The sequence below is a fragment of the Ictidomys tridecemlineatus genome, chromosome 11, assembly GCF_052094955.1.
Source record: "Ictidomys tridecemlineatus isolate mIctTri1 chromosome 11, mIctTri1.hap1, whole genome shotgun sequence".
NCBI lineage: Eukaryota > Metazoa > Chordata > Mammalia > Rodentia > Sciuridae > Ictidomys > Ictidomys tridecemlineatus.
The window spans coordinates 70,076,229-70,101,495 of record NC_135487.1 but is presented as its reverse complement, the minus strand read 5'-3'; the positions used below and the strand labels follow the sequence as shown (position 1 = coordinate 70,101,495).

Below are 25,267 nucleotides of genomic sequence, written 5' to 3'. Positions count from 1 at the left end.
TCAGTTTAATTCTTAAGGCATTCTCTACTGAGCCTGTGAAAAGTTTTCTCCCAAGACAAAACTTTCTTTTATCCAAGGTTTATGGAAGTTGGGCACCACTTTGTTTGACCCAGGAATTTGGAAGCAACTTCCTGGGTTTTGCTCTTGCCATCTTGAGGAAAAGGTGGATTCTTCTCTAATTAACAGTTCATTACAATACTTTTATTCAAGCATTTTGGTGCTTTAAAATTACCGAACATTGTTCCCTGAACTTTGTACTCTTCAAGGTTTTTTCCCCATCGTAGGTCATTTGAATTCATCCTCATCACCACAGAATGATAAAAAGGAATATTTCAAGCTTTCTTCTCCCAATTCACCTTCTCTGGCTTTCAGTTAGCTGTGGCTGTGTAACTGTCCTCCAAATATTAGTGGTTTAAAAACAATGATTTCTCACCATTCTGTGTTTTCAACTAGTAGGTTAGTAGAACTGAACAATTTGAGGGTCATCATCATTCATAGTAGGTGCTGTCAGCTGGGACCACTTTGTTCTTCTCTGTGTGAGCTGTCATCCTCCAAAAGCTAGACCAACTTTTTTTCCCTTTCATTCTCTTGACTGTGCTCCAAAATAGCAAAACCTTAAAATGCCTCCTTGGCTTGCCTTGGAAATCACATATATCATTTCCACCATGTAGTACTTGTTAAAGTGTTAAAGAAAGTCACAAGACCAGTTTACTTTTTAGGAAATAAACTGTCTATGTAGGAAGAGTGACAGTCACATTTCAAAGAAGAATACATACTCATACAGGAATTTATGGCCATTAAACAATGTACCACAGAGTGACCTTCACAAAATCCAAGCCAAAAATTGGTCCATTTGAATTCACTTTCCTTTCACTCAGAATCCAGTTAGTAATAAAGTCCTTAAATCTTTACAGCCGTTTTGTGTAGAAAGTATTGCTCATTGCTTTATCAATGAGGAAATTAATGCAGGGAGGGTAGCTTGCCAAAGTCACACATCTTGTAAATGGTGAAGCTGATACCCAAAACCAAAAAGTTTGATTTCTAATGTGTTCCTACTTCCCCTACCCCATCTCTTTTCTTATCCTTCTCCTGCTGAATACGTCTGTAGATAAGTTAATGTTATTTCATATAGTCCACATAAACAGGTGCTAAGCTCTTAAACAGGAATTATTTTTTCCTTACAAGGAAATTCCTTTTTAAAAACTAGTAAATGTTTATTAAAAGATATGTGATACATGTGTCATGAAAATGATGTATCTTGCTGGGCACAGTGGCACACGACTGTAATCCCGGTAATTCTGAAGGCTGAGGCAGAAGGGTGGCAAATTCAAGGCCTGCCTTGGCAATTTAGCAAGACCCTGTCAAAATCTTTAAAAAGAGCTCGAGATACAGCTCAGTGGTAAAATGCTCCCAAGTTAACCCCACACCAAAAAAATTATTTATTTATATATATATATTAGTCTACAGTTTTGCTAAATTAAAAAAATGTTCAATTTATAAGAAGAAAGCTTTAGGAGAGATGGGAAGAACCAAAAACTCATGTAGGGTTATAAAGTTCAAAACACTGAAAAACTTTACACCAGTTAATATTTCAGTAACTCATCTCCAGTGTATTACGATTTAATAACACCATTAACCTCTTTTTGGAAGTTTTATAATGTAAATGTAGAATTGTGATTTATTCCTCATTTGTATTTTCAGGTGTCTGCTTTCAGGGCAGAATTTTCATCAGAGGCATGTAGAGAGTTAGGCTTCTCTAGCAACTTGCTCTGCAGCTCATGTGATCTACTTGGACAGTTCAACCTACTTCAGCTGGATCCTGATTGCAGAGGATGCTGTCAGGAAGAAGCTCAATTTGAAACCAAAAAGGTACTGCTTCCTATTATATCGTTTCCATTAGATGGTTTAGTTGGGATAACTTGACTAAATTGCTTAATACACTTAAGCATAAAGAATTTTCTTACCTTTGCCTGGCTCACTAGCACAATCAAAGTCATTACAAAGGAAATGTATGGTTATATACTGGGTTCCTATTCGTTTTCCATTCAGCAGACAGGGGAACAGAGTCACGATAGCATGCCCGGATCCCACTCCTCTCCAGTCAACTTCTGACCAAATGAAGACACAAAAATAATCATTTAAATACTTTTGTGCATTTGCAGCAAGAAGTCAGTTTTATCATGAAATTTGATATGAAAGCAAGGCACATGATGTAGGCAATAAATTATAATTCTAAATGTGGTTAAGAAGGTTGAGGATATAGCTCAGTGGTAGAGCACCTGCAGCATTTGTAAGGCCCTGGGTTCAGTCCTCTGTATCACAAAAAAAAAAGAAAAAAGTGCTTAACAATCTTACTTACATACCCATTATTAATAATTCTGAATACCTAGACTCACTTTAAAATTTGAAAACTGAGTCAAGGATAGGTAGTTCTATCCAGCAGAATTTTTGTTTTGAGTGTGTTGTTCAAACAAATAGTGAACTTGCTCAAGTTTTAAATCTTTTCATTAAAATCCTTAGATTTCTTAAAATTTTAAAGTAGTCTCAAAAGATCATTTGTTTTATCCAAATAAAGCTGATTTGGGGTTAGATGTGGTGATATACATCTATAATCCCAGAGGCTCAGGAGGCTGAGACAGGAAGATCATGAGTTCAAAGCCAGCCTCAGCAAAAGCAAGGTGCTAAGCAACTCAGTGAGACCCCGTCTCAGAAATGAAATACAAAAATAGGGCTGGGGGTATGGCTCAGTGGTCACGTGCCCTTGAGTTTAATCCCCAATATTCCCCCCAACCCCCACCAAAAGAAAAAAAAAGGAAAAGAAAAAACTGAATTAGTGATTGGTGGCATAGCTCAGTGGTAGAGTGCTTGCCTGGCATGCACAAGGATCCATGTTCAATTCCCTGCACCACCCCTCCACTAAAAAAAAAAAAAAAAAAAAAAAGATCTCGGTTGAGGAAAAAATTTAGCATCTTTCTACTAAGTTTTCTCTTAGTATTCTCTTTCACTTGTATATGCTGAATTTTATTTAAGGTGTTCATTTATATAACTTTGAAATAGGATATTTTCTCATGATTAGATAGTTTCTAACATTAAATACATTTTTATAGTTCTAAAAGAAAAACAAGAGCCAGGCACACACCTATAATCCCAACTACAACGAAATCTGAGGCAAGAGGATCATAAGTTCAAGTCCATCCTGGGCAACCTAATGAGATACTCTCTCAAAATAAAAGAGAAAAAGAGCTGGAAATACAGCTCAGTGGTAGAGCATTCCAGAGTTCAATCCTCAGTACTGCAAAAAAGACATGCCAACGAGTTTTTAAAATGTAAGTATTCAGTCCATCCAAGAGTTAACAAGTGACTTCTCAGTTTCTCAGTATCATAAACCTGAAACTCTTAAGTGTCCCGAAGATTCCAGCTTGATGTTTAGATTCACATAGTTTATATTTAGATTTCCATATGTGTAAATTACTCTTTATTGCATATAAATAAAATATAAATAACAAGTATTAAAACTTGATTTTAAATACATTTAAAACAGGATTTAGCTTTTGATGAGATACCCATATGGACAGATTATTTCTTGTGCCCGTATATAGACCCAGTAAACAGAGTTAGGATAGTAGACATGCTTTTTTCAGAGGTGGCTCCAGCTTCAGTCATTTAACCCCCAGTCTTTTCTCTAGGCGCTATTATATGCAGTCCCAACTAAAGAAGACACACTGCCAACAGTTTATGTAAGGGGGCACATATTGACAAGTTAACTTTTATGACCTTGAGTATATAGGCTGAATCAGTGGGGTTTGGGCCTTGACTAACCCTAACAGCCAGTTCCTAGCCCTGACTACACATAATAGCCTGCTGGAAGCTTCAGCAAAGGGAGCCTAAAACTATAGCCATTTGGGGCCTGACCCAACATTACTGAAAGAAACTTTTTGAGTTATCATCTCTTCCTTGTTCTATGGACCATACTACTCAGTGATTATTCATCAGGACCCTAAATTTATAACAAACCACATTCCCTTAAAATTAATGGCAAATTGAGAACTTCTACCATTTGATATACAGTATGTCTAAGCTATAAACCAAGTACATATAAAAACTATTGTTTTTTTTCTCAGTACTCCTTCATATACTCAGGTTTTATATGGTAGTTTTAGTGAAATCAAATTTAGATCACATGGTTTTAAAACTAATTATATTCTTATTCAATTTTCATTATCAATTGAGTTATGTGTTGTATCTAGATACCTTTCAACAATAACAAAAGGCAAGTAGCCTGCCAGTTAATATATGTCAAACTAATTACAAACTAAAGTATTTAATGTCTAAAAACAAGTGAATCTATGTCCTAATAATTTTTTTGTGTTAAACCCAGTGTTTTTTTCCCTTTATTCCTGACCCCTAGTCTCCAAGACATATTTCTTTTAATCATTTAGTAGTACCTTTTGTACAAAAAATAGTGAATTTTTTTTTTAATAACTCTAGTGGAACCAACAGAAAAAACATTTAGAATTATGCTGCAAGTATGAACATACAACATGTTGGGCAAGCCTCCATTTAAAAGCAAACCACTTTCAAAAATAATTACACTTGATTTAATATGTGTAGTACTTCTCTCAATTATTGACACTTGATCATAGGTAACAGAATACATATAATAAATATTCTATTTCACACAGGCTTAAGGCTTAATTTTTAAGTACTAGTTGAATTTAGTCCTCAATCATAGTAAAAATCTGTAGTATAGAATCCTAGTGTTTTATATCAGAAATGCTAAAAAATACTTAAACATGGCTCTGTGTGTGAATCATTGAGAATATAATTTTTTAGAAGAAAAATTATAGTTTACATAAGAATGTTTTAGTTTCTTGTATTATAAATAAATGTTACTAGAACTTTTGAGTCTTACATATTTGAATGCACTGAAGGTCTACCCAAGGATAAGGCCTATCATTTTTAGTAATGGTCACTCATTTTACAGTTTCAATTTAGTCTTTGGTAGCCGGCAGCATAAAATTTTTGAAAAATATATGTTTCTAATAAAAACGTAAACTGTCCAAAATCCTTTATCATTCTTCCAGTAGATATTGCATTATTTTTTTAATTTGATCTTCTCTTCCACATTTTGATCATAAAGGACCTACTTTACCATAAAGGATCTGCATTTCATATACTACTTAGAATGAAGTTTTGTGGGGGTTTTGTTGTTGTTGTTGTTGTTACAGGGCATTGAACTTAGGGACTCTTAACCACTGAGCCACATCCCAAACCTTTTTGAGAAAGGGTCTCACTAAATTTCTGAGGCTGGCTTTGAACTTGCAATCCTCCTGCCTAAGCCTCCCAAGCTGCTGGGATTACAGGTGTACACCACCACATCCCTCTAGAATGAGATTTTTGTTAAGCTATTTTACTGTTGTTTTAACTAGCTTTGCTCACAAGTACATGCCTAGGTATGATTTGTGAACAATAATAAGGTTATTAATTATAAGGAAAAAAACAATTTGTAACTTAAAGAAAAAATATAAACTAATAAAAGTATTTTAATTTTAGTGCTATTTCTGTACATTTAGTGTTATGGATTGGATGTGAGTTGTCCCCAAAAGTTCATGTATGAGGCAATGCAAGAAGATTCAGAGGAGAAATGATTGGGATTATGTGAGCTTTAATCCAGTCAGTGAATTAATACCTTGATGATATTAACTGAGTGATAACTGAAGGCCCATTAGGTTGTGACTGGAGGAGGTAGATCATTAGGGGCATGCCTTTGGAGTATATATTAGGTATATGGCAAGTGGAGTCTCTTTCTGCTTTCTGATCATCATTCGAGGTGCTTCCTTCCACTCTGCCCTGATGTTTAGCCTTACCTTTAGCCCTGAGGAATGGAGTTGGTTCTCTATGGACAGACCTAAAACCGTGAGCTCCCAAATAAACTTTTCCTTTTCTAAAATTGTTCTTTTCAGGTCTTTTAATCACAAAAGTGAAAAAGCTGACAAAGCAGTATTTACTAAGTCTCATGACTTAAGATTTCTATGAAGAATCTGAAGATGGAAGGGAAGGCATCAAAAAGATACCCAATCCCATTGAGTAGAGTTCTTCCCATTGATCTTATATTTGAACTTCTTGACCAACAATCTTAACTGCCTGGTTTAGAGAAAGAAGTGAATGTTTTGACACATGAATTCCACAGTTGAACAACAACACTAGAGGAGGAGACAGCTAGAAATCAGAAACAGACTGTATCTTGCAGTCTCTCTCTTAGTTTTTGCTTTTACACATTCTTTACTTGACTATTGCCTGGCTTTTTCCCTGAGGTAAGAAAAGAAGCTGCATCATACTTCTTCCTCTGGAAAAGGACTAATTCTTCCTTGTTTACATTTTTAAAATATTTTCTGCAAGGACCAGTTATTGCCTGAGTTATTTGTTAGATTATGGAATAATGAAAGAAGCTATTAACTTCTCCAATAGTTGAATGAATGGATTGGTGCACTAGGAAACAATAGATGAAGCAGTTCTCAGTTATCAAAGTATTACAGGAGTAGATACTATGTAAACAATCCCATAGACATGTTATTTTTTTTATCCCTCAATTACTAAATCTTACTTAAACTTTTTTTAAAGATTTAGCTCAAGTGTTTCCCTTTAGTGAGAATCTTTCTAATTTCCTCCACTGCCAAGTTGCTAGCTATACCTACATAGTATATCTCTTGTTTTGCTTTCCTTTCTTTTCCAATAAATATACTCTTTGAAGTCTAAGACTGTTTTATGATGTGTTTCTGAATTCCCAGCCTTTAGCACACATAATTTTGTAAGTTTTTGTCCTAGAATAGGCTGTTTTTACTAAAAACAAGTTAGAAAAGGTGATTTTTAAACTTATATTAAAATATGCTAGAATTTTGTAATTGCTTCATAAATACCTTTTCATATGTTTCATTTACATAACCTGAAAGATATTTAAAATTTTGAAAGAACAAGAAAATTTGTCTCCATATTGGCAGTTATCCATTGGAAACATGCTTTGGTTATACAAATAGAGCCTTCATTTCTACATTTTATTTAAAAGGCTATCATAAACACCCTCGATCTACCTAAAAAGTCATATACCTTGTTATAGCATCTAAGTCCTTTTTCCCTGTCTTTTCATTTGTTTATGTTTTCATATCTTGAAGATTTTGGCTTCTTTCAGACATTGTTATGTAGAAATTTTGCATTTCTCCTTATTATATGCCCCTAATTCTTTAGCTTACTCTTGTTCTGGTTTTGTTTCTATTTTTTAGGGTTCTGTTTGTTTGTTTGGGTTTTAACAAGATCCTTGTAGTATTATTGTTTCTTGTTGTTTTCTTCTTCTTTATTTTTGTGTGTGGGTGCGAGCGCGCGAGCAGGGAGAGGAGAGCTACTGGGGACTGAACCCAGGTCCTCTGTGCCACTGAACGACATCCCCAGCCCTTTATTTTTTTATTTTAATACAGTCTCAGGGCTGGGGCTCAGGAATAACACACTTGCCTAGCTTGTGTGAGGTACTGGTTTCAATTCTCAGCACCACATATAAATTTTAAAAAAATAAATAAATAAAGGTCTATCAACAACTAAAAAATTAAAATAAAAATTTTAAAAAAACAGTCTCACTAAGTTTCCAAGGCTGGCCCTCAACCTTGGGATTAGATCCTTCTGTTTCACCCTCCCAAAGAAGCTGGGACTATAGGCTTATGCCAACACACTTTACCAAAATAAGGTTTTAGCACTTTTGCATTTACATATACTTTGTTTCAGAACAGTTATTCTAAAGGTCAAGCTTGTTAACAAATCAGAGCTGTTGGGTAGAAATAACAATATGCCTAGCTAAATTACTCATCTGTATAATCGATAATCAAATTATTTCACCTTAACTTGTTATTTATTCTTTCTTGATTGAATTAGGGAGTTTAGAATAGTGGCCAAGACACTGGATCTACAACCAGACTACTTCAGTCCAGATCCTCTCTGCTACTCTCTAAGTGGTATTCTTGTACAAATTCTCTGCTACTCTCTTAAGTGGTATTCTTGTACAAATTAATTGATCACTGTGTTTGTTTCCTTAAACATTTTTTTCAAGGCTATTGCTAAAGAAGAGCTTTATTTTCCACCCCCAGTGGAGAGATTCAAACCAGAACCTTTGTGCATGCTAGGCAAATAATGCCACTAAACACCTCAATTCTCATAGGATAAAACTATTCTGAAAATTGAAAGAGACCCATATTTTAAAGTAAATTTAGAATAAAGTATACATTATTTATTTTCAAACTAGGGAAAGTCTTGATATTTTTAATTTTTCCACTGCTAGTCCTCTGCTATTTATTTATATTGTTAATCTACTATCTGATAACAGATTTCAAAGGTTCAAGGTAATTTTGGTGGAGAAAAATTTGGAAAGTGACTTTTTTTCTTCTTCATAACGCAAATCCTACAGATGGAGAAGAGATTTCTTTTGTTTGAGTCTTGGAATATCATGATCTCATTAACAGTACCAATCAAAGTCTAAGCTATTATCATACCACTACTTGCTAACTTACCAACTTAATATAGTAGCATTATCATTTTCAGTGTGTACTATACTATGCCTTGATACTTAAATGTACTCTGAGCCAGAGACAATACAAAGGTAATATTAACGTGTGTATAGTTCATTAGAAGTTTATCCCCTTCTTTTGGTAATAGTTTTTTTAAAAAATTCCATTTTAATCTCTGCTCCATTGCTTATTGACTTGGTGACTTTGAGCTAGCAAATACTCCAGAATCCTCAGTTTTGTTGTCATAATTACTTTGGCTCACCTTTGAGTGTTTATTTTATACTGATTGTATGCTAAGTATTTTACCCACACTGTTTAATCCTTATAACAATTCTATAATGTAGATACTTCTGTACTTTTGACATAAAAAGAAACTAGGACATAATCTGCCCAAAGTTATATGGCAGTTATTTGCCAGAACTTGATTGCATCTCAGTTTGACTCTGGAGCTCCCTGTTTTTAAACTTCTATGCTATTTTTCCTATCATTTTGAAAATGTTAATAGTAATACTTACATCACAGATTTTCTGTAAGAAGCCAAGTGAGTTAAATATAAAACTCTAGACTGACGTTGCATTTATAGTTGACTAATTATTAGCAAAAATGCATTACTAATTTTTAATATTTATTTTTTAGTTCTCGGCAGACACAACATCTTTGTTGGTATGTGGTGCTGAGGATCGAACCCGGGCCGCACGCATGCCATGCGAGCGCGCTACCGCTTGAGCCACATCCCCAGCCCAACTAATTTTTATCTAAAATTATTAAATCTTTATTTCTCAATTTATCACAGGTCGTAGTGGCTTCTCTTAACTGGTATTTTTCAAAAGATATATCTAATTTTACTTTAGTTAAGGCCCATATGAACAAACCTTTAAATAAGTGATATAATTTTCTTAATTTTGATAAAAGAGCAAAAAATTTTTCATTGTTTTCAATTTTACATGGAAATTCTGTAGTTCTTTTTAAGGTAATTCAGAAGTTAGGTTAAACAGTATTATTCAAGACAATGGCAAATTTTGGGTTTTAACTTCTCAGAAACTGATTCCTGTTGCTGTGTAAAACACAGAAGGATGAAATGGAAGTTAAGCTAACTGTGCGTGAAATTATAGTCACTAAAGAGATTTCACAGTTGCTTAAAATAGCTTTATTTCTGTACTGTTGGTAGCATTAATACCTGAACTGATTCCTTCAAAGGAAACAAAAAATACAAATACCTTCAACAGATTATTCTAATCTAAAAACATTAACAAAGTAGGGTTTTTTCCGACATAATGTTTGTCAGCATTTCAAAGTATTTTAAGTATCACTTAGACATTTGAGTTGCTACAATATTAAATCATGAGACAAATATTTACTTCAAAGGCCACTAACATTCTTCAAGTTGTTATTATAGGAAGGTACTGTTCCAAGTACTTTTGGGTGGGGGGGGTACTAGGGATTGAACTCAGGGGCACTTGACCACTGAGTGATATCCCCAGCCCTGCTTTGTATTTATATTTAGAGACAGGGTCTCACTGAGTTGCTTAGCACCTGGCTTTTGCTGAGACTGGCTTTGAACTTGCAGTCCTCATGCCTTAGCCTCTGAGCCACTGAGATTACAAATGTGCTCCACCGGGCCCAGCTCCCAAGTACTTATAAGTAAATTTGTTCATATGGCACTCATAACAGGGTATGATGGCACATGCCTGTAATCCCAGCTACTCGTGAGGCTAAGTTAGGCAGGAGGAGCAAGTTTGAGGCCAGCCTGGGCATCCTGTCTCAGAATAAAAAATTTTTTAAAGAACTGGAGGTATAGCTTATTGATAGCATACTCGACTATCATACATAAGGCCCTGGGTTCAATTTCCAGTAGTGCAAAAATAATAATAGTGGTAGTAACAATCATGATTGATAAGTATCAATGGAATCCCCATTTCATAGTTGAGTCAAGCCAAACAGATCTTGCCTGATTCATAGAGCTAATAAGTGGCTATACATATACGTATAATGCATTTGTGTAACAATTTTAATGTTTATTTTGCGAAGTTATTCATTTTAACTGAAAGTAAGTTTATTTTACATCTGCCTTTAATATGAAAAATAAATGTAGTCTGTAAGTATTTACAAATTAGGATCTGCCTTTAAGTATATTAAAACATTTTGTCACACTTGCCTTTTTTTTTTTTGTATTGGCAATTGGACCCAGGAGTGCTTAACCACTGAGCCACATCTCCAGTCCTTTTTAACTTGTTATTTTGAGGCAGGGTCCACTAAATGCTTAGGGCCTTGCCTAGTTGTTGAAGCTGGTTTTGAACTTGGCAGTCCCTGCTTCAGCCTCCCAAGCTGCTAGAATTGCAGAGTGGGAGGCAGAGAAAGATTTTTCTTACTGTGTTATGCCTTTTTGTACTATTTCTTTTACGTTTCTGTTTCCAGATGCATTGTTTCTTTAAAAGAATTCAATGAGATGTGTGCTATAAACAAAATATATACATGTGCCAAATATTTTGTGTGTTAATTTCTAATATTTGTAACCTTTCTTAAAGATGATAATTGCAGGGCTAGGGTTGTGGCTCAGTAGTAGAGCGCTCACCTTGCATGTGTGAAGCCCTGGGTTCGATCCTCAGCACCACATAAAAATAAATAAATAAAGGTATCGTGTCATCGACAATTTAAAAAATTTTTTAAAAAGATAATTGCTCCCTTTATATAGCAAATTAGCATAGAGAATCAAAAAATCAGCTTTTGTTGCCATATATTAATACCTTCCTGTTCAGTTTTTGAAGCTAGTAAAAATGCTGGGCCATATTTTCACTGGATCTCAATTTCTCAAATTAACAGGAATATAGGTTGTATTTTTCAAACTTTTACGAGCAAAAAAGACATTTACTGCATACTATATAGAAAATAGTTCAGCATTTTCTAAAGTATTTTAATCTATTACCTATGATATTCAAGGTTGGAGTTATTTTTACCAATTCTTTGAAGATTTGAACCTCAAGAAATGTAGCAATTGAGTTTGTTCAAGTTATTTTATTTCATTGTGTGATATTTCCTAAGCATCAGAAAATTGAGTGCATTGCTCCATATGATGGCTTAAGTCATTTATATTTGTACCTGAAGTCTAGGGAGACCAGAGGGCATAGATTTGGTCGTGATGGTATGGGTACATCAGTATTATATTGATTTCCAAGTGAAAGTCTTAATACAGTCTTACGCCCTTGTTGTAGGTATATATACAAGTCCTATTTATCATCACAGTATTAAAAGAAACCTAGTTCTTTTTTCCCTTGGTTTCATAGTTAGAATGGGATGATCTAGTAGGCAGTGAAGTTGAGAGTATTTTCATTTTCCTTTTGTTTTGTTTTTATACATTTTCATTGAGCTTTTTAGTGGGATATTGATTTTATCTTTGTAGAACAAGTCCCCTAGTTTATTCTTACCTTCTTTAGAATCTAACTTAAAGTAAATGTTACTGTTAACGTTTTGGATTTGCAGTATCCCCTTGAAACACTGTGTTGGGTGATGCAGTAGTGTTTAGAGGTGAAAAGACTGGATTGTGAGAGTTCTAACCTCATCAGTGGATTAATAATTTGTATAGACAATTGGATGGTAACATAGGCAGGTAAGTTTGGCTAAAGGAAATAGGTCATTAGTAAATGTATCTGTCCCTGGTCCCTTCCTGCCTCTCTGTTTGTGCTTCCCAGCTGCCCTGATATGAGCAGCTTTCCTCCACCATGCTCTTCCACCATGATGTCTAGGCAGTAGAGAATGCAGATCATGGATCAAAATCTCTGAAATTGTGAGCCAAGATAAATCTTTCCTCCTTTAAGTTCTTCTTTGGGTCACAGCCATGCAAATCTGAGTAACACAATTACCTTGCATGTTTGGTAACTTTTCTTCTCAGTCTCAAAGTAGAAACAATGATAGAAAAATAATTAGCATTTTAATAGTGTCAGAGCTGGGCACATTAGCATACACCTTTAACCTAGCATATTGGCACACACCTGTAATCCCACCAGTTCGGGAGGCTGAGACAGGAAGATCATGAGTTCAAAGTTAGCCTCAGCAATTTATCCAGGCCCTAAGCAAATCAGTGAGACCTGTCTCTAAATAAAATATCAAAAGGGCTGGGGATGTGGTTTAGTGGTAAAGCACCTCTGGGTTCAATCCCTGGTGCCCAAAATATGTGTGTGTGTGTGTGTGTGTGTGTGTGTGTGTGTGTGTGTGTGTGTGTGTGTGTGTAAACTAAATGGGTGCAGTGGAAAAATGCCTGTAATTCCTTCTATTTTGTATGGCCGAGGCAGGAGGATCATCAGCTCAAAACCAGCCTAGGTAACTTAGCAAGACCCTGTCTGAAAATAAAAATTTAAAATGACTAGGCATAAAGTCATTGCTTTATATATTTTGAGAGTTCAGTAGAAGGCATCCAAAAATGAGTAGTTTAACTCAAGGGTATAGTATTGGAGAAGTACATTGCCAGCTTGCAAAACTTACAACCAAATTTTTTTTCCCTAATCTTCAGTTTGTATCCATTGTTTCCTAAATAATAACATCATCAGTCATTGTGGATATGGGAATGTCAACACATATGGTTTGCCCTATACATGGTAAAAAAAAAAAAAAAAAATCTGCTTTGTGACTTAAACTGTGAGATCTTAACAAAAGATTACTATTCGATCACAAAAATTTTAACACTCTCATTATTTGTCCATGTGTAAAATTATAGCTTATTCATAGCATCAGACATTTTAAAAATATCAGAAAATATGGTAATGAGCCAGTTGTGGTTGCACATATATGTAATCCCAGTGACTGGGGAAACTGAGGCAGGAAGATCACAAATTCAAGGCCAGCCCCAGCAACTTAGTGAGGCCCTAAGCAACTTGGCCAGATGATTTCTGAAAATAAAAAAGGACGAAGCTTCCTTCTTTTGCTCCATATATAATTTCCACTTTCCACATGTGTCATAATACAAAAAATTTGATAAATAATGGTTTAGGAAAATGCCATTATATAACATAGTGGAATCTCCACCAAGAATTTCCAGGATATCAGAAGTCAAAAATAAAATCTAATAGCTAAATTTTAATATGACCTGCATTTTTTAAATTGTGGTAAAATATATAAACATACAGTTCAGGCATTTAATACATTCAGTTTGCTGTACAGCCATTATCACCATCTTTGCCAGAGTCTTTCCATAACCCATTAAACATTAAATACCCCTTCTTTCCTTCCTTGGCTTGATAACCCCCATTTTACTTTCTGTATCTGAATTTGACTACTCTGGTTGCCTCCTTAAAGTAAGTGATTATATAGTGTTTGATCTTTTGGCTGACTTACTAAAATATCTTAGAGGTTCTCATCTTGAACAACTTTGTTGCCCTTCAGGTTCATTCATGTTGTAACATGTATTAGAATTTGTTTTAAAACTGAAAAACATTCCACTATGTGCCACATTTTTTTAATGTTTTAACCTTTCAATTGGTTTGCCCTATGACTATTTTGAATAAGGCAGCTATGCATGACATACAAATATCCATTTGAGTTTGCATGTATTTTCTTTGCTCTGAGTCACCATAGATTCCAAGTCACATCTGTGGTGAGAGGAAACTATTCCCCAGGCATTAGTAACTCTTATCACCGCCTGACCAGTCCTGAGATAATGATTAAGCAGACCATAGTTTGACCAAGACTGTTGGACTATGTGTAATATTTCTGGTCTCCATTATCTACATAATTTGGAAGCGCATGTTAGTACCCTGAGGACAAGGCTAAAATGCTTTATCTCACTTTTCCTTCTAATTATGACCATATTTATTGTACTTCTTTCCCTGCTTTTCATCATTCCTTTTTTGTTTGCTGTTTGGGGCCTGTGGCATGATGTGTTAGTAAATCCCAGAGTAGGACCTCCTGACCTAGGACTCCTAACACCTTTCTTTTGATTATATATCCAGAAGTAGATTTAAAACAAAGAATGGCTGTAGTATGAAGAAAGCTGAGCATTATATTATCTTGATGTTCCAACTTTAAAAATTATGATATACTCAAATAATAAGAAGATACTTTCTAAATATTACTTGTAGCCATTGTTATTTCTTAAAATAAACTTATTCCTTCCATACAGTGGAAAAATATATCATGTGGAAAGTATTTTTAGCAAAATTTGGCCAACTAATAGTAACAAATATATGAAAAAAGTTCAACACCTAGTTACAGAAATGTAAATCAAACTACTCTTAAGATTTTTATCTCACTCCAGTCAGAATGGCAATTATCAAGGATACAAGCAACAATAAATGTTGGCAAGAATGTAGGGGAAGAGATACACTCATACATTGCTGATGGGACTGCAGATTGATGCAACCACTCTGGAAAGCAGTATGGAAATTCCTCAGAAAATTTGGAATTTAATCACTATTTGACTCAGCCATCCCACTCCTCAGTTTATACCCAAAGGACTTAAAATCAGCATACTATAGTGCAGCCACATCAATGTTTATAGCAGCTTAACTCAAAATAGGTAAACTATGGACCAACCTTCTGATACACAGATGCTAATTCATAATAGGTGGAGGTTAGGGAAGAATAGAGGTACTTTGGATTAGGCAGAGGGGAATGAAGGGAGGGGAGGGGGTATGGGGGTAGGAAAAAATAGAATGAATCAGATATTGTTACCCTAGGTGCATATATGACTACACAACCAGTGTGATTCTATATCATGTACAACCAGAAGGATGAGAAGTTACACTCTATTTATGTATAATGTGTCAAAATGCATTCTACTGTCTTGTATAACTAATTAGAACAAAGAAAAAAAGGAATGGGCTGGCTTTACAGCTACAAAAAAAAGTGATATTTACCTTTGAATCCATTTCTTCTGAATTCATCACAATAAAACATTTGCATTTGAGTTCTTTATTATAAAGAGAATGTATGGGTTCTGTAATTAGAAAAACAATGTTTACTAATGTATCTATTTCAACTGAATTTTATTAAAGGAAAGTATTTGCATGAGTCCTTTGTAATGAGATTGTATTGATGTTCCTACAATATCTTTACATAGTAATTTCTCTGTTGATCCTTTGGGAAAAGGTGTTAAATTTTTTAATTTAATTTTAGGTCATTCATCACATAAGATTAAAAGCAACCTGAAAGAATTCTCTAAATTAAATATTTATTTCACATAGATGGATATATATACCTGTGTATATTTATTAGTCTAAAAAACTTTAGGAAATCTTTAAGATTTCATAAAGACCTTCCCAGGCCATCTAAATTATTAAAGTTTATTGTCAAATCTCCTTTGTCTTTTAAGCTTTTTAGCTAGGTATAAGAATACTCCAAATAAGGTTGAAATTCCCCCACCACTTAACATGGGAGTTATATTCCAAGGCTGCCAGTAGAACAGTTGTAGCAATGTGCAGGCCTACCTGAATTGCCAACATCATTACTCTTGGAACCATTATTAAGTAAAATAAGAGTTACTTGAACACAAGCACTATGATACCACAAGAAGTCCATCTTTTGACAACTACTAAGTGTCTACTGGGCATGTACCATATATGGCCTGGATACACTAATATGGACCAAGGAATGATTTCATGCTCCAGGCAGGATGAAGTGAAATTTCATCACACTGCTCAGAAAACTGCATAATTTAAAACATAAGAATTACCTGGTTGCAGTAGCACACACCTATAAACCAACTATCCAAGAAGTTGAGGCAGGAGGATGGCAAGTTTGAGATCAGCCTGGAAAATAGTGACATGGCAAAACTTTGTCTCAAAAAAATAGATAGATAGATAGATAAGAAGGACTGGGGTTGTAACTGAATGTAGAGTGGTACTGGCTTAAATTTCCAATACCACCAAAATAAAATTTACAAGTTATTTCTGAATTTTTCCATTTAATATTTCATACCACAGTTGGCCTTGGGTAACTGAAAATATAGATAAAGGAGTGCTTCTGTTGTAGCTGGGTCTTCATTTCTTCTCCTATTAGACTGGAACTATATGGTCTTATTGAAGTCTTACATTATTTTGGTCTATATATCTGCTGAACTATAATGTTCCTCTTGTAAACTTTTTCTTTTTTGTTATTGTTTTGGTTTGTTTGTTTAGTGCTGGAGGTGAAACTTAAGGCCTCATACATGTTGGGCAAGCATAATGTATCATTGTTATACCCCCAGACCACATTTTAAAATTCATACCGATTTTTTAAATATCTGTTTTTCCTTTTTTAGCTCTATGCAGGAGCTATTCTTGAAGTCTGTGGATGAAAATTGGGGAGGTTCCCTCAAGTCCAAGGTATGTAGTAAACTGTTTAATCATTTAAAATCAATATTGCAGAAGAATAGTTTCATTAAATAATTTCACAAATAAGAATTTTCAGGATTATACTTTCTCAGTAGTATGCGAAGTTTTTTCACATTTCTTTTTATGGAGGTGGAGTTTTGTCATAATCGGTGAATACCAAGTTACTGTCCTATAAACAAACAGCATATGAAATTTAGATTTAAAACAATGTGTGAAGTGATTGTATTTTTAAAAGGACACTGCATTTCTTTTGCCAGGTCAAATCTTTGACAGCCTTTCCTTTACCAGATATAAATGTATTTACTTTGAATAACATACCATTCTAGTTTATTTTTAATGTGAATTTATTTACTTAGAACTCCTAAGGATCAGTTGTATGAAGTGAAAGTAGACTGGTGCAACATGACAAATCACCAAGAGAATAAGTACCATAAAATTTGTAATACACAAAAGAAAGCCATAATGTGTATATCCTTGCGGGGAGTTTAATGGTAAATATATTAAAGGATAATTATAAAAATATGTTCTTTTGGTTAATATTAAATAGTAATAGAACTTTTATCTCCAAGGAGGCTTCAACTAATGCTTTTTTATTCTACTCTTACATGTCATTTGAAAATCAGTTTTATGAAATTGAACTTAACTGAAGGTAATGAAGCTCTGTTTTTATTTAACAGAAATATGAACATTTAATTAACTGTTCTGATAATGTGCCTAATTCTATTTTGACTTTGTCAATTTTCCCATGATTTATTTTCTTATTTACTTACTGACAAGAGAGTTTTTTGGATTTAGTATTTTTTAAAATTTCTTGTTAGCTCGTGCCTTTGATTCCTGACCTGGAATGGTTTTATACCAAATTACTGCTCATTTTGGCACAGAAATGTAATACAGTTGTTTTGAGGGACTTTTTTTAGGAGACCCCAAATAGATACACATACACATCTAATTGAATATATTCTTTGTTAGAATAATTACATATTCTGATATAGCACCCAATTTATTAAATATCTGTTCCCAGCAAATTTCTATTTATTCAAAATTTAGTTCCAACATTATTTTGGACAGAAATTTTTACTCTTTGTGTTCCATTAGCAGATCCCACATAATATTGTGCTATATTCAGCAAACTAGTCTTTTGCCTCTATCAAACTAGAAACTCCTTTAAATTCCAGATTTTTTTTATTTCTTAATATACCCAGAATCTACCACTATTCCATGAGAAATTCAATTGTTGAATTATTGCATTGATTTACTGAATTTTTCTAATTCAAGGAATGTCCCACTTTTGACAAATGGAAATTTAATAAAAAACCTTTTTAACATTGTGTATTTACTCTTGATTAATTTATAGGCTTTAAGCATTTCTTTTCTGATTTCGTTATTTTGTAACCAAGAAGTCAGACTTTCTAGTTAGTCTTGCTTTTGTGTTTTATCTCTGTGCCCTCCCAAATTCTCTTAAATATTTGGGTTTCCCTTTTCTGGATTTTTAAGTGCTTTTAAATTGTCTTCTTGGTATTGACTAAAATGACTCCTACTTTTGCACTCTAAAAGGTTCACATACAATAATAAATTTTCTCAGTTTAGATTTTTTGGAGGGTAGAAGGGATAACCAATAACTTACAATGAGTTCATTTGAAAATTCAATTATATTTAGTTATGTTGATTTTATATTATTGCTGGATATGGTATGGCATTTTTATTTAGAATTTATTGTAATTCATATGTACTCATCTAATCAAGAAAACATCTGTCCATCTATGTAATTTTATATAATGGTTCACAAGTCTTAATTATACCTGTCATCAGCTTCATTTTTTTTTAAATATTTATTTTCTAGGTGTAGATGGACACAACACAATGTCTTTATTTTTAGGTGGTGCTGAGGATCGAACCCCGGCCACTTAACATAAGGTGGTCACTTAACATAAGAACATTTTCTATAGATAGAGATAGGATTAATTTAAAAATCTCCAAATCAATATTATTAAGCTGTTTTTAAAACAACAGAAAGTAAACTAGAAAATATATTACCTTTATGAGATCATTTTGCAAGTTTGTGAACTTTTAACTCTAATATACCAATGACCTCAGTTTTCTTTGAATTTCTTTTTTTGGACTGTTCTTACTGTTTTTAAGGATTACTATTTTTGTTTACAAATTCTTTCTTAGAAATCTTTCAAAACATAAAGAGAAATTATACATGTTTTTTTAAAAAAAAATTCTGTTTTGCAGTTAACTCTGTTGGCTGTTGATTTATATATTTAAGAATTTGAGATCATTAACATCTCTTATTTACAACTGTGCTTAAAAAAAGACTCAAGATATAATAAGGATGATGGAATAATAAATGAATCATCAATATATATTATTCTTCAAGTTTGTTATTGTGTGCCCTAGAGTATGACACCATCTTTGTAATGTTTTGTATTGTTTTGTTTTGTTTTGCTTTCTTTCTTTTTTTAGCTTTCATTGAACTCATTTAGGGATTTCAAATCTGCCTTACTATATAGGGGCTGGGGTTATAGCTCAGTAGTAGAGATTTTGCCTTATACACGTGAGACACTGGGTTCAATCCTCAGCACCACATAAGAATAAATAAGTAAAGATATTATGTCCATCTTAAAAAAAAAAAAACTTTAAAAAAAATCTGCCATAATGGTATAGAAGAAAATTGACAAAAGTATTTCAAAATGATCAAGTAGATCAGAATATGAATGCAAAGAGACACTTTAGACTTCTCTTGTCCAATTATGTAGCCACTAGTCAGCATGACTATTTCATTTAAATTAAATCAAAATTAATTTCCTGAGTCATAGTAGCCACATTTCAAATACTCAATAATCATCTTATCAAAACAAATCAGATATAGAATATTTCCATTATTGAAGAAAGTTCTATTAGTGCTGCTACAGACTATAAATGATAATAATAAAAGTAATGATATAAGCAAAATCTCAAGATTATGAATGAAATTTCATATGATAATATCTTCAATAAGTGGGCTAGGAATGTAGTTCAGTGGTAGAATACCTGTCTAGTATGCATGAGGCCCTGGGTTTGGTCACCAGCCCTGCAAATATAAAACTAAAAAAATAAAAATAAATTTTAAAAAAATCTTGAATGAACTTTCTCACATTCAGAAATCAGTAAATAATATATATTACCGAAGACTTAAAGGAAATGTGATATTTTTATATCAAATCTTGAACCTACTAGAAATATATTTGAATTTTGGAATCAATTTTACAAGACAGCTTTGTTCCAGGTTCATATGTGAGTTAGTGAACACATAGTTGAGGCCAAACCACATTGCCTATTTTGTTATATTTACCTTCAAAATCAGAAAAATACAGAGTAAATACCTGAGTTTATTGTGTTTAAATTCATATTAAAATTTCTAATAGATTTGCTTTTTACTTTTACTTTACTTCTTTTGGAAAATTATTATGAAATCATTTAAAAATAGATGTATAAAACAAGATCCACTGAACTCAGGTGATAAATAGTGATGATTATTTTTCCTAATATTTTAGCTCTGTTGGAGTGGTGCCACAGCCCCATATTTATTTCCCTGGACTTCATTTACTATTTGCATATTTAACAACTCATGTAGCACATGAAATTTGATTATAATGTGTGATCATTAAACTAGAGGATTACAACAAATAACAATATTACATATTCAAATACCAATCTTTTGTAAAATGTTTAAAAATTCACTGTCACGTTGCTTATGATTTGTAAATCATCATGAGAGTTTTTCCTCAAACTATACCATGCTATATGTTTACCTGAGGAAATAAATACATTGCTACATTCAAAATTAAAATGGAGATTTCAGTATTGAATTTAAGGAGCTGTCATTTTTTTTCCTGACTGGATGGAGATCCAACGATACTATTGCCTTTCTTGCCATACATTTTCACCATTCATTTTCAGTTTACTTTCTCCAGCAAAACATTTGGGCTATTGTGAAATATCAGTTTTTAGGAATAAATTGTTTGAAGTACTGAGAGATAAAATTCTTTTGGATCCTTCAGATATGTTGAAGAAAGGACATCATCTTGTATTCATGTCAATTTTTACATTTTCAGTTTCTCTAGTTCCATTTTTGTTGCCTCTTTCTTTAGCACCAACATGGTAAAGCCTCCTTTTTCTAAATTTGTACTCGTTAACTATCATTAATTTACCAGCATTTGGACTGAGGGTATAGCTCAGTGGTAGCATACTTGCCTAGTGTGCCTAAGGCCCTGCAGTGGATTGAACCCAGAGCCTTATACACTCTAAAAATATTTTTTACTAATGAACTGGATATCTCCTGTCTTCAGCAGTTGTTTTTATGATCACCTTTTATCCTTTTTAATTCTTGCATACCTGTTTAAATAAATCATGGGTTTCTTCCTCACTTCCACACCCTATAGGTTTCTCTAGATTAAAGAATTCTGGGCTGGGGATGAAGCTCAGTGGCAGAGCACTTGCCTGGCACATGTGAGGCACTGGATTCAATCCTTAGCACCATATATAAGTAAACAGAAAATAAAGGCAGTCTGTCCATCTACAACTACAATAAAATATATATTTTTTCATATTCTCATGGTCTGTCCAATGCCATATGTATAGAAGTTCTGAAATATTTGTTAAAAGATTTCTTTACTTGCCTGTAGGATGTGATTTGCCTGCTACAGGGCACTTAGCCTATATTCCCCACATTCAAAATTAGGATGCTGTGGATCTATGTTTAGCAGAGAAAAAAGGAAGGAACTGATGAAGATGGTCATAATGACTCAGTATTCCTTTTAAGTTAGTTCACTTATTTTAGCTTATTAAAATTCTTGAATGAGGGCTGGGGTTGTGGCTCAGAGGTAGAGCACTTACCTAGTACGTGCGAGGCCATGGGTTCTATCCTCAGCACCACATAAAAATAAATAAATAAAACAAAGGTATTGTGTCCAACTACAATAACATTTTTTTAACTCTATTGAGTGAATAAAAATGATTAAATGTGCTAAGCTCTAGTTGGGGAAAGAATTGCTCTTTCGTTTGTTTGTCATGGGTGGGAGGATACCGGAGATTGAACTCAGGGGCACTCAAATCACTGAGCCACATCCCCAGCCCTATTTTGTATTTTATTTAGAGACAGGATCTCACTGAGTTGCTTAGCATGTCGCCATTGTTGAGGCTGGCTTTGAACTCATGATCCTCCAGTCTCAGCCTCCCGAACAGCTGGGATTATAGGTGTGCGCCACCGGCAAGATCCACTTTTTTTTTTTTTTAATACACTAGAGAGGTTTCTTATATTGTAAAAAAGATGTTTTGACACAAATTTAAAAGTGGTGTTATGTGATGTTTTGCACAGGGGTCACGTAGAATTTGCCATTCGGTCAGTCTAAAATGCAATAGGATATCATAAGATCACTTTTGTTTCGGAATTCAAGTACATGCCTTTGAACAAATTCTAAAGGCTGAAGTTTGTAGAGAAGATATGCTAATCAGCCAGAATAATAGTTTATTTTGAACTAAATTTTGTAGGGAAAATTACATGGGATATCTGATTGTCTACCAATAAGTCCTCAGAACCTTTAAAAATATATCATTTACTAATCTTTGTTTTGTTTTCCTAAATGTAAATATGTAAAGACCTTCATAATACAATACCTCTATAATACTGTTGCTCTTATTCTCAAAAGTATGTGTTACTTTAAAATCTTAAGAGATTAAATGACAAGAATTGTTACTAAGAATTAAGCAGGTATCTAGTCAGCCATGGCAGAGCATTCCTGGAATCCCAGAGATTTGGAAGGCTGAGGCAGGAGGATTGCCAAGGTCAGCCTCAGCAACTTAGTGAGACCCTTCACAGCTTAATAATATTCTGTCTCAAAACAAAAACTACTGAGGATATGATTCAGTGGAAAAGTGCTCTTGGTCTCAGTCCCCACAACTAGGAAGGGGACAAAAGAGGTATTTAAATAAAACATATATTTATTTTAGAAAAAAATATTATAAACTTTTTAATTGGCACAATTAGAAATTATTATTGAAAAGTTCATAAAACATAGAATAGCAATAATCAAAATGGAGGGAAATATTAAAATTTCCCCAAATCTGTACTCCCTAATGTAGCTCTCTTAAAATAATAGTGTAACCCTCTTAAAATAATAACAGCATGTTTTTTGGTTTTTGTTTTTATATTGTTTAGTTTGGCCTTTTTCATTTAGAAATGAAACTTTGGATAAATATTTATCCAGTAATAGTTGTTGTTTTTAACAACCTTAAGAAACAAAACTTTTTCATTTCTTTATTTTTTTTTCTTTGTACTACTGGGGATCAAACCCAGGGCATCACATATGGTAGTCAAGCACTCCACTGCTCAAGAGTTTTGATTCATTTTGCTGAGTACCCTACGTAGGGTACTGTTTATATTTCCTCCCAAACTCACCTCCACCAAAATCTCTCTCTTCCTCTTTAACTTTTCTTATTCTAAAATCTTTTGTCGTTCTCAATATGGGTACCATGTTCATTTGTCTTTTTTTTTTTTTTTCCTATTAGTAAACTTTTATTTCAAGTGTTTCTTGACCATTCTTTCTCTTTATCAGTCTGTAAATCTCATCAGGGCAGAAGTTATATGTTTTATATAGCTTTTTCACTTTATTTCTGTTGTCAGACATTTAATAAATACTCAGTTTTTGTTAATTTAAATTTTTAATCCATCTGAAATGTATTTAAATATGAGATAGAGCGTGGGTACCTATTTTTACGGTTTTTTCCAAATAGGTTGTCTGTTTTCTCAAAGGGATTGAATAATTCACGTGCTAGTAATATCTCCCTCCCCCACTCTAATTTGATAGCTGTATCATCTTTAAAAACTCTTTTAAGATATTTTTCTCTCTCTAAATTTCCTAATCTTCTTATTTGATATCCTAAAAGGTCCATCAGATCCAAATTCACCCCGAATGTTAACACCTGAAGCAAGAAAGGCATTAAAAATCATTGAAACATATATGGAAAATATGCATTTGGATAGAATTGATATAAGTTTGCCTTTATTATTTATTGTAATGCCAACAAAAAATATTCCTACAGGAGTATTTTGGCAAGAATGTCCATTATTATGGATACATTTATCTTATTTTCCTAACACTATTCTTACTAGGTATCCTGAGGCTGGTATTGGTGTGGTGAGAGGCTTGTGGGAAGCCGGTGGTGGCAGTTGGGCTCTGAGGGTTTTTTCCTGAGGAGCTGTTTTGTTTGGCGTGTGTAGTTCTAAAAATAAAGTTAGTTTCTTTTGACAAGTGGCTCCTGAATTGTGCCCAGCCAGACTGCAGCAAATCTGTATGTTTAAAATGTTCTGATATTACTGTTACATAGTACATTACTAAACAAATTCTTCCTTTATATTTTAATTTTTTAAACAACCTTGGCTGCTCTCATATATTTTTGTTGTTGTTGTTTGTGTTTATCTGTTTGCAGTATGGGTATTTAACTCAAATGTTCTAGGAAAGTGTTCTACCACTGAGCTAACTCCCCAGCTCTTTTCTTTTTTCTTTTGAGACAGGGTCTCATAAAGTTTCCTAGGCTGATATCAAACTTGGACTCCTGCCTCGAACTCCCTAGTAGTTGGGATTACAGGCATGGACTACTGCACCTGACTCATATGTTTACTCTTATAATTGAGCTACACTATAATGTAATAATAATATAGTGTACATATGTAAGAATTTTGTCAATTTCTAAAATTTCCATCGGAATGTGGGGTTTTAATTAAAACACTTAACAATGTCTTCAATATTAGTCTTCTCTTTAGGATAAGTCGTTGTTTAAATTAGTTTTTTAAACATAGGACATAAAGTTTCATTTGTTAAATTTATTTCCACTCTTTATTTTGATATCTATAGCCAGTTTGGATTTGGAAATGAAGAATTTGAATCTGTTTTTTTCTTTTTTCAGCTTTCGTCAGAAGTGATAAACCCAAACTATTCAGAGGACTACAAATCAAGGTAAGGTGATTAAAATGCAGTCCTTTTTTTTTACCCAGTATTCATTTTTTTGGTATTAAAATCAATACTTGGGTAAATAATTTTTTTAAATTTTGAAATTACTAAGCTTTATTTTTTAGTTTACTATAAACAGTATAACGTTTACAGAAATACTGAGCTTTCTTGAGTGTTTCCATATACTCTTTGACCCCCACCCTCACCCTCAGTTTCCCCTGTTATAACAGTGTTTACAGTTATTGAGCCAATATTGATATATTAGTATTAAGTAAATTCCATCATTTGCATTTAGGGTTTGTTTTAGTCAGTTTTTTCACACCATGACTAAAAGACTTCACAAGAATAATTTTAGAGGAGAAAAAGTTTATTTGGTGATAAGAGTTTCAAAGGTTTCTGTCCAAAGATAGCTGACTCCATTTATTGGGGC

General features: G+C 33.5%; 1 protein-coding gene across 2 annotated transcripts in view; it reads left to right on the top strand.

Annotated features, from left to right (window-relative positions):
* The window catches only part of Selenof (selenoprotein F), a 30,947-nt gene that overhangs the window by 965 nt on the left and 4,715 nt on the right, over positions 1 to 25,267 (top strand). The window contains exons 2-4 of one of the 2 annotated variants that reach the window (XM_005339126.5): positions 1,702 to 1,869; positions 16,774 to 16,837; positions 24,794 to 24,843. In XM_005339126.5, coding sequence (XP_005339183.2) covers positions 1,702 to 1,869; positions 16,774 to 16,837; positions 24,794 to 24,843 — 282 coding nt within the window. The remainder of the gene's footprint in view (positions 1 to 1,701; positions 1,870 to 16,773; positions 16,838 to 24,793; positions 24,844 to 25,267) is intronic. The other variant, XM_040288964.2, reaches the window with a different exon arrangement.